At 42.6% G+C, this 17,123-nt stretch overlaps 1 protein-coding gene across 1 annotated transcript in view; it reads right to left on the bottom strand.

Moving 5' to 3' along the window:
• Positions 1-4,911: 4,911 nt before the first annotated feature.
• The window catches only part of LOC139643317 (dedicator of cytokinesis protein 3-like), a 41,869-nt gene continuing 29,657 nt past the window's right edge, over positions 4,912-17,123 (bottom strand). The window contains exons 32-54 of the mRNA XM_071518429.1: positions 16,864-17,012; positions 16,648-16,733; positions 16,497-16,523; positions 16,280-16,375; positions 16,124-16,187; positions 15,894-15,987; positions 15,603-15,751; positions 13,306-13,392; positions 12,898-13,002; positions 12,252-12,393; positions 11,842-12,008; positions 10,427-10,513; positions 10,001-10,180; positions 9,774-9,857; positions 9,532-9,648; positions 9,177-9,298; positions 8,190-8,325; positions 7,931-8,012; positions 7,410-7,525; positions 6,686-6,770; positions 6,478-6,600; positions 6,211-6,293; positions 4,912-5,526 (exon numbers count right to left, since the gene is read on the bottom strand). Coding sequence (XP_071374530.1) covers positions 4,912-5,526; positions 6,211-6,293; positions 6,478-6,600; positions 6,686-6,770; positions 7,410-7,525; positions 7,931-8,012; positions 8,190-8,325; positions 9,177-9,298; positions 9,532-9,648; positions 9,774-9,857; positions 10,001-10,180; positions 10,427-10,513; positions 11,842-12,008; positions 12,252-12,393; positions 12,898-13,002; positions 13,306-13,392; positions 15,603-15,751; positions 15,894-15,987; positions 16,124-16,187; positions 16,280-16,375; positions 16,497-16,523; positions 16,648-16,733; positions 16,864-17,012 — 2,996 coding nt within the window. The remainder of the gene's footprint in view (positions 5,527-6,210; positions 6,294-6,477; positions 6,601-6,685; positions 6,771-7,409; positions 7,526-7,930; positions 8,013-8,189; positions 8,326-9,176; positions 9,299-9,531; positions 9,649-9,773; positions 9,858-10,000; positions 10,181-10,426; positions 10,514-11,841; positions 12,009-12,251; positions 12,394-12,897; positions 13,003-13,305; positions 13,393-15,602; positions 15,752-15,893; positions 15,988-16,123; positions 16,188-16,279; positions 16,376-16,496; positions 16,524-16,647; positions 16,734-16,863; positions 17,013-17,123) is intronic.

Genomic DNA, 17,123 nt, shown 5'->3' with positions numbered 1-17,123 from the left:
GACCAATGGAGATTTGGACAATAGCTATTATAAGTTATTCACACATATAGATAATTTGTGAGTTTCCCATGAATTGATGGACTGCTTTCACCTTCACCTCATCACTGTTAATGATCACTAATAAAGGGCTGGAACCTCACCTGAGATGCACATGTTGCTTAGACCATGCAGTGGTTTTTACATGTGTATCTCACGTTAGAGATCAGCCAAAAGTATTTATCCTTCAGTAAATTTGTAAATTATACTCAGATGACAAATGCTCTACTGTATGATGCTTTTATACAATGTCTATGTTTGCCTCTTGAAGTTTTTAAGAAAATTTGTAAATGTTTTGGGGGAATTTTGTTTTTTAATAATTTGTGCTATGGTACTGTACTGTACTGTTCAGTGTTATGTTTGTTTTGTTGGATTTCATTTGAAATGTGCAACTTGTTTAATCTTTATTTATTAGAATTGTTTCGTTTATTAAAAGTCTTTGTTTCCTGACATGGCTAACGTATTTGTCTCCCAGTTTTTATCCTTTTTCTAGCTTTATTTGTAGCACACTGGTGCACAAGATTGCTATTAATCTGTTCCATTGTGTGGCGTGCAAACAAGAAGCACATCTATTTGAAACCAAATCAGTGTCAAATTGATGTAGCAGCGCAGAGACACGCTCTGAAAAAAAAACACTGTATGCAAAGTGATGCAACACCAGAACCAGGTTATTTTTGTTTCCTCCCAATCACAAGCTGGATGGTGGCAAGTCATTCCAAGTGCCAGATTTTATGAGGGATGCTTTTCACATCATTGTGCTCTTGTCCCCCGAACAATAACTGCAGTGTGAGGCAGTGCAACCCCACTGGGGAAAATAGCTCTGCCTGCATGCACAATCAATGCACTGAACACATGCATGAGTATATGCACATAGAAAAACAGATACAGTCTCACATAGACTTGGACACAGCGCAGCACATAAACGCTCTGAGGTCGCTCATTGTGAGTCCCACAAGACACGGGCGAAAATAGAGTGAGGCTCCAAGACACCGGAGTTTGTGAGGATTGAGAGAGGAAGAAAAGAGCACATAAAGAGACAAGTGGAAAAATGAGAGAACCCACAGCGACGCTGTTAAAAGGAAATTCACTATCTGCATCAACATGCACCACAGCATCATCATCCTCTGGAGAGATAGTGCAGCTAGGATCCTTTCATCCTAACTCTTTTTGACTGCACCATGGATACGCTTGACGTTGAGAGTGCAGAGTCCTCATTGTTGCCGAAGACATTCATTTTCAGAGGCAAACAGACACATAACCCTCCCCTGCAACTTGAACGTTATTCAACTGAAGTCCACTGAGTGTCAAGGCAAAAATATGGGGGAGTCTTGAGAATTTACTATTATTTTCTGCTGCTTTTCTGAGTTGTTGATATGACAAGGCCTTTGTTAGAATGCTAGAACTCTCTCTCTCTTTCTATCTATCTCTCGCCCTCTCTATCTAACTCTGCCTAATGCTCATGCTAACCATTGGCTCAAAAAGGTCATAAAATATCCATGCCTACGTCTCTCTACCTCTGACATCTTTCTTTTCCTTTGTGCCTTTCTTTCTCTTCATCTTGCATCTCATTGCAATTACACTTTTCATACAGATCTGTTTCAACTAAAACAATTCCTTCAAATATGAGAATCTTCAGAAATTTATCACAGAAATAGCATCAGAGAAATAAAAATAAATGCATCGGCCATAACTCCACGCTGTAATCAGTGCTGAAAATATTATCCCTTACGATATGAGAGATTCATTATCTATTCACAGAAATACTGCTTTGATCATGCTTTTCTACGTGCACTGTTTTTACAAATATACAAGATTTATCCCCTTGCAGATATTATGACAGGAGTTTTTGCACTGAGGGCCTCAGTCAGTCACTTGTGCCACCTGTAGGCCACACATTACCACTGATGGTACCGTGCAGCTACAACCAGGTCTAATACAGTTTGAAAGCTGGCTGGCCGAGTAAACCGAGCTGCCTTTGACTTTTCCCATGCATGGAGTACGCTCTCCGCAGCTCTGTGTAGTTCGTGAAATAGAGAATTTACATATAGATTTTCTAATGCCACCCCTGTAATGTACGGTACATGTTCTTTTATCTTTATACACATGAAACATTCAGTTCAATTCCAGCAGCATTACCACATATCACACACAGAAGACGTATTGCATCTGAATTTCAAATTATGGTGTTGCTGAGAGAGAGCGAGAGAAAGAAGCTGGAGCTGGTGAGAGCAGAGACCTCAGCTGTCACGGCATTTGAAGTGCTTGTCACTTTTTTTTGCCTTCTTTCTAGGGCCTGTGGTGGACCCAGGGGCTGTATGAAATTCTGTCAACTACACACACACACACACACACACGCAAGCAAAGATACTCTATCATGCACACACACTGACAAAACAGTGCATCTCTAAAGAGGGTACAAGAAGTGTGTGTGAGCCACGTTCAGGCTCTATTTCCATGAGAAACAGCTCCCCCTACTGTCCTCTCAATATACTGCTCGGCCAATCACAGCACAGGAAAGGGAACGGGGAGACAGATAGAGCTGATAAAAGATTGTCTTTAATGTTTGGCATTGTTAATGAAGTCCATACCACAGCAGTTATGGGAGTAGGAAAACCACTTTTACAACCAAACACTGTTTGATCATGCTAACACCATATGTACAGGAAAGCACATTGAAAAGTGTATAAAGTATTTATATGAGAAGACTCAAAGTCAAGAACGGTGCAGACGGCCACAGTCTAATGGATTTGTCCTTTTTCAAACATTGATTATAGATATTTATCAATTACATCAATTTCTGGAGTACATGTATATACACAAAACAACAATAAACTTTTTTGGGGGGTCTGCAATAATTCTCAAAAATATTTCACAATACTGCTGTATGTACAATAACAGAATTTACATTGAAAAATTCTATTGTACCTATAGTTTATTTGAGTATCACTCCACTCACTCAATTATCTTCAATGCCATCAAGCTCACAATAGATACCCACAATATGTATCTACCTTCAGGTTTGTCTCCATACAAAGTACAGTAGCCCATGCAGTACCCTGTGCCTTCTGTCTTGGTACGGTTTTTGAAACATGTTCGCACAACTGATGATTTCACATACAAAAATAGATGTTGTCTAGTCAGCTGACAACTTGATGTACAATAACACAAAGCACCCACCTGCAAAAAACAACTAGGAAAACAAGTGCTTGATAAAATATTAGCTATAACCTTCCAACCCACCGTTGAGTGATACATCTCGAGAAACAGCGCTGCTCTGTCAGTCTGCACAAAGTAAACCTCTTATTCAGTCCGAGCTGCAGCACTCCTTTGAAACACGTCATTATTTTTCACACAACAGAACATGACTGAGAAGAGCTGCAGGCAGAATAAGAAATATAGCGCTACAAACCAAACAACAACCTGAAACCAAAGCGGGACGAAACCATACAAAAACATCACTAGGTAGATATCTCATTCCTTCGGGGAGCATATAGAGAACAGAATGAAAAGGAGAACTGCTGTCAGCGTCAGCTGAAGTGTCCGGATGAGACGTCATACTGCATTTGAGTGCACTTAAGGCAGGTAGGCGATTCTGACGCCGTCTGAGAGGGCTCAGATTGGCCCCTCAGTGGGTAGACAGTGCCATCAGATGCAAGCAACGCCACTGCAGCTGTCCAGGTTCAGCCCTCATTGCTTAGCATAGTCTGACAACCATAGGGAGACAGAGACAGAGAGAGATGGAGAGAGAGAGAGAGAGAGAGAGTGGTGTTAGTTCTGTTTTCAGTGTCCAGTAAGTGGTTGACGTGTGGAGAGTCCTCGTTCCATCCCTTCTTGATTCCCAATCAGCATCAAGCATCAAAATGCTAAGACCATTACAGCCTGTCTGTCGCTGTCCTTAGTTTCCATTCCATAATCCTGTCCGGGTGCCGGATGCTCTCATTCCTCTCAAAGAGATATCTTGGTCACACAAAAAAAGAGACAAATAGAGACTCCAACATAGACTGAACTTAAAAGCACTTAAAACAAAAAGGAGAATTGCAACTTGTGTAATACAAATAGAACATCTCATTTGAATACATTCACGTAGGTTTCCATACGTATGGTACGGATGGGGAATCGTCATCGACTGAAGTTCATGTCCCTTGAGATGCCGGTCCAAGAGGAGAGGTGCGAGTCCGATCTGGAGACCTGCAGCCCACAACAGCCCGGCAGCAACCCATATAGAGTGTGCCATTTGATATGATTCACTATTAAGGAGCACTTAACAGTGTTTTGAAAAACAGAATGGACAGAGCCTTTGAAAACACTATAATGTAGCAAATTTATCAAAATAATAATTCATATGAAGCCTTTAAAGCGTAGAAGTCACTTCACTGTCAATATAACCTTCTGTAGTTGCCTTGTTGTTGTGAAAATGACGAAGCAAAATTAAGGGAGTTTGGAGCTTATACTGTACCTGGGATCATGTTGGTTATGATCATGGTTGTCATATTTCACAAAACTGTTGTCATATTATTCTCAAATGAAAAAACATGCTCACAGACTAGTTGTACAATTGTGTACAATCAATATCAATTTTTGAACAAAGTTATTCTTATCTGTCTTATTGTTGAGCAGATAATATTCCTTTATTAATATCTAAGAGGCCATATAGAGCACAGTGACGGCAGTTGTGCCTCATAGTTGCTTTGAGGTTTACTCCTTTCCTTTCCTTCATCTGCACTGAAATGAACACATACAGCGAGAGGTAAACTGAACATACTCTGTTGCTTTACACAAGGTTCTCTCTATTCCTGCTCCTTTAAATCAGTGCAAATGAAGGGAAGAAGACAAGGAGAAGAAAGCTCTAAGTGAAATCTAGCTCGAGGCTCGTCATCACTGCGTCTCCTCGTGCTCCTCGCTGATGCACTGCTCCCACGCGTGCTTCGCCTGCTCCTCTCTGTGGCTGTGGGGGGAGTGGAAGATCCTGCGGGGCAGGGGGATGGGCTGGGGCGGCAGCTCCTCCTCGGGGATGCAGCCCTCCCTCAGGTAGGGCTTGGGCGGGACGGCCGGCGGCTGGGGCCGGCGGTAGGGGATGTGGTGGGGGCCGTGGACGGGCGCGTGGTGGTGAGGCGGCGGCCCGTGGGAGTGGCTGTCCAGCCCGGGGTGGGAGTGACCGTGGGGGTGGGGATGGGGGTGAGTGTGCGGGTGCGAGGCGGGGCTGCGGTAGTGGAAGGGGCGGACCGGGTCCACCGAGTCGAGTTCTGGTCCGCTGTAGTGGATGTGCAGGTAGGGAGAGGCCAGGTACTCGTCAGGAGGCGACCACAGGTGACTGGGAAGGGGCTCCAAGGCATCGTTCCTGATGGGGCCGGTATCTGGGTACTGGCCCCCAAAGTTACTCTCACTCAGAGAGGACACGCCGCTGCTGGCGCTGCCTGACAGAGTGGAGTTACTGCCGCCTAAAGCTGACTGAGGACTGGTGGGGGAGCCGGGGATGGGGTGGAGAGGAGACTGGAGAGAAAGAGAAAAGGAGACAGTCATGATGGGTGTATTTCGCTTGACTTAGTATAAAGGAAAAGGGTGACAAGATAATGGTGTTTTCACAATAACCAAAATTTCAATACTACTTCTATACCTTTGCAAAAGATTGAATTCAATATTGAATTTTAGAAAAGCATTTCTGTGTCATATCCAGAGTGTGTATATGTGGGAATTGGACAGGAAGAAGTAGAAGTAGAGGTAGAAGTAGAAGAATAAGAAGAAGGAGGAAGAAGGAGGAAGAGGAAGAGGAAGAGGAAGGTTGGAACAGACAAAGCCGCAGCCTGGCTCTTGACAGTAGATTGCAGCAGTCAGTGCAGTGAGTCAACCAGATGAAAACATTTCAACAACATCACAGTCCAACCACGTCTTGAAGTGAATCCCAGTCCACCTAAACTTGTTCACGAAAAATAATGAAATATGGAACTATTTCCATTACAGAGCCGACGGACACCGAACCCACAAATCAAAACCCAAAAGTTGCTACAAAGCTGTCCAAGTCAAGTGTGGTTTGATGGTTTTTCTTGTTTGCCATGGTATCGTAGAAGCATTGAATATTTTTAAATCAATCTTAGTGCTGGTATTGAAGTCAAAATTCTGGTATTGTGACAACAGTACAAGATACTGTTTCTCTGATGTAGCAGTCCAGTCCAGTACCTTTCGGAGCGAGCGGACAGGCAGGGCGGGGGGCGGGTCGCTGCTCTGGTGATGAAATGCATCAAAGTGCATCAGGAAATGCCCTACAAAGAGAAGTCAGACTCATATGTAAGAGAACAGATAACAAAGTTTGACATTTTAAACATTTAAGTTGATGCAGAAGTTTCAACTAAGCTTTTTCTCAACACCATATGAAAACATGATGTGAATTCCCTTTGATTTGAATATTCTGACAAAAAAGTAAGTGGTAAGGAGGAAGTACTGTACCTGGTGGGAAGGACCGGGGTGGGACGGGGGGCATGATTACCCCTCCAGTAGAAGTCGGCATGTAGGACACTGGCTCCCTGTTCTCTCCATCCAAACTCCAGGTGCTTGGAGCATTGGGAAACACTGGGGGAGGAATTAAACCACGTCAACACACACTATGACTGCACACAGATCATGTATATAATATTTTACCCTGGCTGTGTCTTACCTTTCTCTGGCAGATTCATGTGAGGATCAGCACACGGCTTACAGGGGCTAACTTGCTGAAGTAAGGCACGCTGCATGTGGTTGTTCTGTAAACAACAACGGCAAAATACAAAATTTAAAGTGGTAATCAGTGGGAGCCTTGTTATTGTTTTAGTTTGGCAACATCTTTGGTGCTAAGCGCGTATTGCTGTGGTGTTTCTGCACTGCATTTCCCAGAGATCACCTGTCAATCAAACAGTGTGGCCAGTAGTGTAATGTCTGTTTCCTTGGATTTTCTGTTGAAGTTTGAGTTTCTGTAGGTTGTGCTCTTTTCTTTGTCTGTTCAGCTATTCTGTTTCTAGTTCTTGTTCTATTTATTCCAAACAGATCACTGTTGCTGTTTTTGTCTAACATAAAACATATCACTTCATGTAGGGCAAAGGATTTTTCCATAGAAATACATGCCCACTGTCTGGTGTTTTGACCAACAAATGTAGCAAATGTAATAAGCTTTCATGAACTGGGTATAGGTTGAATCACTATTGTATTATATCATTCAGCGATAGAGAGTAGCAAAATGGAAATGTATTTCTCTGAAAATGTCACGGTTTATTACTTTATATAACTTGAGTCTTTTAATTGATGAACACTCGTACATCAAAGGTGTCACTGGATCTTTCATGTGTGTTTTGCACATTTTATATACAGTATTATGGTACTGCAGATCCTATCTGTCCTATCAGTACCTGTCCATTCTCAGCCATGGTGTAGTACATGGAGTTATTGGCCCTTTCACGATGAGGCGGCAACAGTATCATCACTTCCCGGTTGTGTTTGGCTTTATCTGGCAAGGATGGAGAGCCTGGACAGAGAAGAGCCGTGAGATGGAAAATGAGGTATTCTGTTTTCCATCTCCACTTATAATAACCTTGTTGTATGCATCAGCATCTTGTAACCCTATATCACTTATCTTTCTACACACAACCACACATAAATAACATTACCTCCGCTGAGTGGAAATTACAAATGCAGATATCGTTTTATATATAGATCTTGCCTAACTTCTTTGATTTATATATGAGATATCTATAAAAGATATCTCCTTTGCTAATCGTCACTTCGCTGAGGCATTTGTTATTGGCAAAACCTTGATATAGAAGCACGATATTTAGAGGTATATAAATATCCAGGTAGCCCAATATGATCATCATTTCAGACTCTGTATCCACCTCTGGTATGACTTCATGGTTTACTCTGCATTACTTACCTCTGGCACTCGAAGGAGCAGAGTTGATTATCTGGGAAGAGTTGGAGCGAATAGAGCTCAGGCTGGAGGAGGAGGGACTCGGCTACAAAACAAAATATATCAGTATAATGATAGCTAGAATTATTAAAACATAAAGATTCATATCAGTTTGGAAAGGTGTGTAAACTCTATTTCAAAATAAAACGGTGACTAAGCTGAGTTCTGGTGGTTTACCCTCCACTACATCCATGCTAATGTGTGTTGGCATGTTAAAACCTACCTGCATGTGTGCCGTCTCCTCTGGGTGCTCCCCCATCAGGCCGTCGGTCATTATGACCAGGTTTCCTGCCTCACTGGACGTGTGAGAGGACAGGGAGGAGGAGGAGTGACGGATCGAACCCTGCAGGTTCAGAGGACTGCAGGACAGAGATAAAATATAAACACAATCTATGTAAAATAAGATTTGCAATGTGTATGTGTGTGTGTGTGTGTGTGTGTGTGTGTGTGTGTGTGTACAGATTGCATTGATTGATCAAAGTTGTAGATTCTGAAATATATTTGTGAGTATTTAAAACTGCACTAGACAAGATTTTTATGTAAACTCTCCTGTTGGCGCTTAATTAATTGTTAATTAAGATACTGTAGATTCGCCCTATTTGGCCAAATGAAATTCTGGCGTTGGCTATGGTCACTGGTGGGAAATCTTCACCCACAGGAAATGACGATTCAAAACTTAAGAACAAAATACAAAACGACCCCCCTGAACAGCAGCGAGTGAGTGCTCCATCCAGAGAAGGCTGGACCTGGGTTGGTGAACATGAGCATCCTTTGTTCAGTTTACTAGCATCGCATCACATGACACATTTCTGGGTATTGAAGTTCGAACCGTTTTCAAACAGTTACCTCTCACTGCCATTTGAAGCCACCGACGTGCGAAATTGCCTAGTGCAGCTTTAAAAGTGGAAGTACCCAAAGTTACTAGACTAGTTTGAATGTTCAGATGTTTTCACTGTATTTTTTGTCTTTGTAATTAAAATAATTACTTTTGCATAGTTTATCACTTTGGGCATCCTTTAGAGTGCGGAAACCCCTGTTTAATATGAATTATGGGTTGAGGTTACACATACAGTATATTGGGCAGGGTTACGGTTAGTGTTAGGGAACAAATGTAGTCAATGGAAGGTCCACGCATATATAATATTACAGACATGTGCCCGTGTCTGTCTGTGTGTCTGCGTTCCTGTATGCTCTGTAATGCGTGACTGACCTGTGTCTGTGTATGAGGCGCACGCTCTCAGGACTCATGTGGCTGTGGGAGGTCAGGATGCCTCTAGGAGAGTTGACCCCGGCGCAGCCTGCAGGGCCAAATCGGTCCACAGCCGGCAGACCCTGCTGAGACCCAAGCATATACTGCTCTGAATATTTACACTGCACAGACATGCATAAATACACACACACATAAACATACAGGCACTCTCCTTGCACTTTTACACACACACAGATGCATAGATCGCAAATGTTGGTACATCAGATGAGGCAATGTGACTGCATGTGAACAAGGATAACAGAAGCATGGCTCAGACAGAAATGTGAAAAGCTGAGCTACACATGGGACTACTCACATGGTGTAAACCTGTCCTCATCATGTGGAACTGGTCTACAAGCTTTTTGTGCAGGGGGCGCATTTCTGGGTGCACCAGCTTCTCGTGAACAGCCAGCCCCACCCCCAGAATATGCACCTATTGAAGCAGCACCGAGGAGGAAGAAAAAACAGATTTATTATTGTTGAGGTGGATGTTTACTACATTATCAGTCTGTTCACCTAGCAGTTCCACATATTATGCAGTTAGAAGTCGAGTCTGACCTGCTCCTGCATCAGATCCTTCAGCTGTGTGACCCTCTCTGTATCTTCTGGGTGGCTGGTTATGTAGTCCTTATCAAAGAACGCCTGTTGTATAAGAGGATGAGTCAAAACATGGGGATCCTTGTAAAGAGTAATTTAATTCATGAATTCAAATAATTCAGTAAATCTATTCATTCTTTTCTCCACTCTTTACCCCTTCCCTCCCTCCCTCCGTCCCACTACAGTACCTCCTGGTATCTGGCAATGCCTCCGTTCACAGCAGCATCTATGACCCCATTGAGGCACATGCTGAGGGGGTTGATGTTGCCATGATGCTGTCTGTGTTGGTACTGGCTGATCAGAGTCCGCAGCTCCTGGGTCTTATTCTCCACCACGTAAATGGCATTCTCCAGAGGGCTCACCTCCACCTGCAAGTAGACATATTCACCCCAAGCCATGATAATGAGAGAGTCTGAAGTTCACTGTACTGTATATATATACACAGAGATCACACCAACCTCCCTTATTCAATATGCTCCCTAAGAACCATGGGTAAAAAAAAAAAATACAACTTCAGATCTGTTGCAAGAGGGATTGGGGAAACTGTCTAGCACGTCCCTCAGGAGGCAGCGCTCACAGTGTGAGATGATGAGATGAATGTTAAAACTCCTCACCACTTCTCTCCTCTCCACCTCGGCCCAGCGGGAGATCCCAGGGAGAGGGCGGGACAGGATCAGGGTGGTTCTCTCTATCCACAGGCTCTGTTAAACATGCAGAGAGAGCAGAACAGAGAACAGAGGCTTTGCAGCTGCATCACAAATCTCCTGTCAACCACATCTGGAGCCATCATGGAGGTCCAGTAGAGGACTGGCTGTGCACAAATAATGGCTAAATATCTAACAACCAGGCTAGAAATGAAAGTACCTGTAAAAGTGTGTTGGGGTCAATTCAGTAATGTTGTAAGTAAAACTGAATAGTCTGATGAGGTTTGTTTCCATATTGAGGTTACTGTGACACGGGACACTGTCTTGTCTTGCCCTTGCCCCTCTGAATCTTGCCTCTACTCCAAAACATTACAAGTTGTAGCTTGATAAGAGTGAGCTCACCTAATCTAGGGTGACCACATTTTCAAACCCCCAAACCGGGACCCTTAAGTGTACCGCATGTATGCGCTTATGCACGCACCATAGGCGTTTTCATCAGGATGAGGGACAATTATTTCAGCGCTTAGCACACCTAGTGACTGCACCTTTCAACACCATGGACAGCGCCTCAGCAAAAGAAAAATTATGTTTTGTCTCCAAAAATCCACCAAAACATTCAGACGCGTGGTGCATTGTTTATGTTTTTTGATTGGGTTAGGTAATAATGAGCGGGACAGAACATGATAAATGTCTATGCAAGCGCTGAAAACAAGTATAATACTATTATTATTATTTTAATTGTGGTGAAAACCGGGACAATTTGGTAGTGAATGTTGAAAACCGGGACATTTTAAAGCGGGACAATCCCGGACAAACCGGGACGTCTGGTCACCGTAACCTAATCTAATCAGCTGTTTTTTGCCGTTATTAGCTAGCTAACTAGCCAACAGGCTAATTTAACAAAGCAAGCAGTGTTAATATTAACACGCTAGCTTCTACTAAACACATTAGCTAGTGTGCAAATCAGATGTGTTTATAAGACAATGCCAGATGTAGCAGCCATTATCTAAATGCTAAATTGATCAGATGTATCACTGGTGAAATGATTAGCTCCTAGTGAGAAACTGCACAGAAATTCAATTCTGTTGAGGCAGCCAAGTTGTGTGTTTAGAAACACAATCAGCTGTTCACAGCCTCTGTTTCCCAAGAGCTGAGGACCTCCACTATGGCTGCCAGAGGGTGTGTTACATCCGGTTACATCACCTGAAAGCCTCTGTTCTATTATCTATAAAGACTAACTGCTTGAATCTAACTGCAGCGCCCACAGAGTTGAGCCCATTTCAAGTTTTACACAAAAGTCTTACAAATGAATTCACTATTCCTGGGAAAAAAGCTGAAATGTGAGGCAGCAATGGACAGACAAAGCAGCCGCTGGCTCGCCGTACCCTGAACTCATTCTCCCTGTCCTTGGGCCCCTTGTGGAAAGGCCTGTCATAGTGGAAGCGGTTGACATTGTTTATGCGATAGAAGCTCTTGATCCTTTCAGGCACACGCTCCAGCTGAGGCACATCAGAGATGTCTGACACTGGAGTCACCGCGTAGATCTGCAGGTCTGAAGGCAAGTGTCAAGGAAGCGATTGACATATGGACAGGCTTATTGACGGGAGAGAAGGAACACCAGGGATACGCAAAAGAAATGCTCACACAAACGTTTTGTTCTGTCCGACTGAAGGAAGTCATCTTCAACACTGTATTCAAAGTTCCCCTTTGATCTGTGATAAGCTCTGAGACGCACACAACCATAACACAGCCACTGAGTACAAAACCCTACTGTAACGAAACCTGAGCAGGATACACTGAGCGTCACTCTGTAGGATGGTGTCGTCTGGTTGGTTGGGATGCTGCATGGCAATGGCCTGTGGAAATTCCCCCAGCATCCTCTGCTGGAAGTCCTCTAGCCGCTCATAGTCATAACCACGACAAACAAACTCCTTGTTCTAAAGAGAAGGGAAGATAACAGTTATTAGAGTTATGTAAAACTGAAGCAGAGGCAGGTGAAAGGTAAAAATGGCAACTCACATCTTGATTCGTACATGACTCTCAACATGCTATACTTAACTAAAGTGGGATCATGCCTACTAAGAGATTTACACTGCAAAAAACATCCATCTTAACAATTTAGTCTCATATTCGGCCTTCAAATCTTATTTTTCTTAAACGAAGAGAAAAATTCTGCCAATGAGGTGAGATAACTTGTTTCCAATGCAACAATACTTGTTTCAGGAATTTCAATATCTTGTCAATCTTGTCAATATCTTGTCAATCTTGTCAATATCTTGAAATGAGTCAGAAAAAGGCAGATCACTGCACTACTAATGATGGTACTGTAGCGGACACTGTGACTCGCTGAGGCATGTGGGAGCAGTGTAGCTAGCACAGTCAGCAGAATCGTAACTGTGTCAGGAGAGACAAGACGAGAGACTGGCTTTCGTGAGTTTTACCCTGAGGAAGAAGGGAAACTTCCTGCCATAGAAGCCCATTCGGAAGAATTCAGGTTCAATCCTCTGCTGTTCAATGATGTTGTCGTAGTAGGCTGCCTCCATTTTCTGTCACGAAATGATAAATATGCAAAGAGTCATGATGAATAATGATTTGATCACACACATTAGTGAATCCTGTGCTGTTGCTGATGATGAGTGTGGGTGTGTGCTGGTAATTCTGACATTGTGTTTGTTGCTACACACTTCACACTGCAAGAGAGAGCCCGGTGGAGAGAGAGGGAGCTGGAAATCCCATCTTCCAGCCTCGGAGACAATATTACATGCTTGTGAGCACATGTAAGCTGGTTGATAATAAAAGAAGCAACAGAAACAGGGAGCAGGCTCTAACTCTTCGGTTGTCTTACTCACCCGTATCCAGCTGAGGCTCTGGTAATCATACAAGGTCTCGTACTGGAAAGCCAGCTCCCGGCAGAGAGAGATTCCATATTCCCAACACTGGAAAGTGATATAGAGATGGGATTCTGAGCATATGGAAGAAATCAACACAGTTTACATTATGCTGTAGCTGAAGGGAAACCGCTACAAAAAAAAAATGACTGGGGGATATTAAAAATTTTTTGGGACAGACTGGCATTACTACATCATTATAGACGGAGTTGGAATGAAATATTGAGCTGCTCTGTCTACATTCAATTAGTGGGGAGAATCACTAATGTAAAACAGAGAGGAAAAGCTTTGGTCATGAGAGTTTTGCTTGCCTACTGGGCTATATTTATACCATAAAGGTCAGAACCAGAAGCAGCTATAATATCACACTTGGCATTCAATATAGCTTCTCAAGCAGATTAAAGTTTCTTTTCGGGAAGTGCTATGTAGCCTGTGCTGTATCTACTTACAGTAAAGATGGCCTGGTGCATGAACAATATATGCATCTCAATGTATTTTCCTTTAACTTCTAATAATGATCAAATCAGAAAGTCTAACCAGTACCAGAATACCACTCAAGTACACACAGCTTTCCGTTTGGCATGGATGCTTTTTTGTAACATTCCTACAGATCCAGAACAGTTACTTATTTGCTGTGAAAGAGCGCTGATAAAAAGAAGAGAAGAGGTAACAAAGAGTTAACAGAGGAGTCCACACTTTACTTTTGTTTCCTTCTCTGCCGCTCCCCAAGTCCAGAGGCCATTGTCCTCTCCAAAGCACAGACTAGTCGACTAATTTAATTTTGTGGATGAATAGCAGCCGGAAGAGGAGCGATTCAGGGATGAAGCAAATCAGATTTGAGCAGACATCTGACCCTTATTTGGTATTTGTCTGTAGTGGCATGGGCATAGGCTACACAGTTGTATTTATATTACACTGTGTGCAGTCAGTTTCTTCAGTACAGACAGCTCCATCATGATACAACTCAAAGCTAAGAGACGGATGATGATTCTGTTTCGATGATCCACAGTTTGGTTTTGCACTCAACACTAGAAAAAGCAGTTTCTTCCAATAATTAAAACTGAAGCTGAAGAAAGGCAATCCATTCAGGTACATGGTGTTAAACAGGGGAAAGCTAGAGTGATTTTACTTCTGCAAAAAAAGATGTTGGCTGGCCAAAAGTTTAACAGCACCCCAAGGTGTTATCTTTACGGGAAAGGACACAAGGGTGCTTGGTGCCATATTGTAGCATTTACGTGATAAAGAATAGCCTACAGCCTGATACTATGATTTTTAGGAAAATTATTTTTTTTGTCATTCGCCTTCCTTTTTGCGGTTTAGCTCAACTGCTACAAATAATAAAAGGATAAATTATATTTTTAAGCCCACCAAAAGATTACCATCTAAAATGGTAATCTGATAACTGATCTTGGTCAGTAGTCTGGTAATGTTTTCTATATCTGTATTTGCACCCATCATGAGCCAGATCCAGATTTAATCATTTGTTTGGCTAGTTTAGGAAATGGTTCATTTAATGAAACTCAGTCTGGCCCCAAAACCTTTTTTGGGGATTTTGTTATGAATTGTTTCAGCGGTTCCATGATTACAAGTCAGGCGAAGTCAAATTTATTTGTAAAGTGCTTTTAAAATTAGATTTGTCACAAAGTGCTCTGAAGTGTAAAAAAGGATACAGATTAAAACAAGAGAGAACAAAACAAATCACAAATGAGGACCAGCAAAACCTGGAGGTACAGGGAGAAGCAAGTAAAAAGAGGGATAAACAGCTTCAGAAAGACTTTACAAGGTCCCATCGCTCCCCAGCTGTTAATGAGGGCAAAAGATATATTATGATTAAACAAGTTACTGCTTGGGAATGGCTTCACTACAGATGACAGAAAACAGCCAGTTGAACATATCAAAATAATAATAAAAGAAGCTGTACAAACTACTGTGACTTTCATTTAGCTAATTTAATATAGTTGACTAGTTTCTTTTTTATTTAGTTTCAGTGAATGATAATAACCTTAGTTTGGTTAATTTCTAGTCGTATCATGTCTTGTCCAATCCACTGATACTATCCCATTAGTACAACACCGAACTTGGCCTTGCCTCCATTTCCACAGTTTACTATCAGTGGCAGTAAAAGAGCCTATAAGACCTTTCTCCTCATCATTTCAGTTGGTGTGGGTCAGAAATGACAGGCATTTAGACATGAAAACCTGGCTTGAACTCGGTCAAAGTGCCGGAGTAAGTTACGAACTTATAAACATTTCACTCGCCTTGCCCTTGTTGAAGTAGTGGAGGATTTTACGGCTGAGGTTTTCCTTGCGTTGCCACTCGCTCTGAGACGGGTAGTGGAGGAAGTCCCTGAGGGGCCGGTCCTCCCACTGCAGCAGCTCCCAGTACAGCAGCAGGGTGAACGCTGCCTCTGGTGGAGGGGCCCAGGGGTTACAGGGCAAAGGTCAACAGAGCAAAATACATCTTCAGCTAAGTCCACCTACTAGCACACCTGTAGATGTTAAACAGTTTCTGGTGCTTCTGCGGATTTAATGTTAATGTTTTAATGTTACCTGTGAAGTCCTCTGCTTGGAGATGCAGGTCACACAGCTTGTGGATGTAACGGATGTACATGTCCTCCTTGTTGACCTCTGACTTGTAGAAGTTCTGCAGTTCAATAAAAAAAGACAATTATTTGTTATTTTCCAATTCCATGTGTGGAAATATTCACACTATAAATATAGCCCATTTGTCCTAAAATCAAGACAATGAGACAATAAAAAAAATTAAAAAAATGTCTCACCATGAGGTTGACGGAGCCACCAATTTTCTTGTTGTTCTCCATCTCATCTCCTTTCATACAGTCCCTAAACACAGAACATATATTCTCTGTTATTGCTCTGCAATTTAACAACATAAATCAATATTGTTATGATGTGCAAGATAACCTAAGGTGCACCTGTAATCTAGTAATCGCTCCATGAGTCTTGTGACCGACGTGACAAATGAGATGCCCGTCTCTCTCCACGTCTCCTGCTCTATCTTTTCCAGTAGGCTGCAGAGAAAATAAGACGCTCTTACTGAAGGTGGCAAATATTACTGTGAGGAGCGCAAGAAATAAACAGATATGAATCAAACAGCCTCTTGGCCTTGGCTGTGAAGGCATTATCCCTCACCTTGGGTACGGGCCAAACAGCTGGGTCCTGGGGTGCGACAGTGAAATAACACAGAGGCGTATTTTAGGAAGAAATACTTCTGAGAGAGCAGCATTATTCTGCGTAGCACATGACTGGTGCAGTAAAAGCTAAACAAAGGTTTGATTCTTACAACAGGCTGAAGAGCTCTCGGTGATTATCATCTCCTTTCCCATCAGACACCATGCTGTCCAGCTTATCCATCAGCTCTGCTTCCACCTACACACACACACACACACACACGTTCAGCCAAAAAATGTGAGTGAGTACCCATTTGTCCAAAAATCGGATCAGGACATCTGCTGTGGCACAGGATCTGCAGTTAATAACGCAATAATGTAGCAATGACCTGTTTGAAGTTGCCGTTTTTCCTCTGCTCCCAATCCATCATGTCATGGAAAATTGGAATCATAATATTTCGAACTTCGGTCTGAGGCACCAGGGTGACTCCCAGGAAGGGACCCATCATTCCTGGTATGAAGTGGGGCTTATTGTCACCTGGATCACACAGACAGGAATCCATTATAGATTTCATAAACAAGTAACAAGTAAATGTAAATGTATGTGTGTGTGTGAGGTGTGTATCTGTGTGTGTTTATGTGTTAAGGA

Source organism: Centroberyx affinis, unplaced genomic scaffold, assembly GCF_046629955.1.
Source record: "Centroberyx affinis isolate AG114_WGS23_722 - 3 ecotype Tasmania unplaced genomic scaffold, CSIRO-AGI_Caff_v1 ptg000582l_1, whole genome shotgun sequence".
Taxonomy (NCBI): Eukaryota; Metazoa; Chordata; class Actinopteri; order Beryciformes; family Berycidae; genus Centroberyx; species Centroberyx affinis.
Note: the sequence above shows the minus strand (reverse complement) of the source record. Positions and strands in the feature narration are given on the sequence as shown.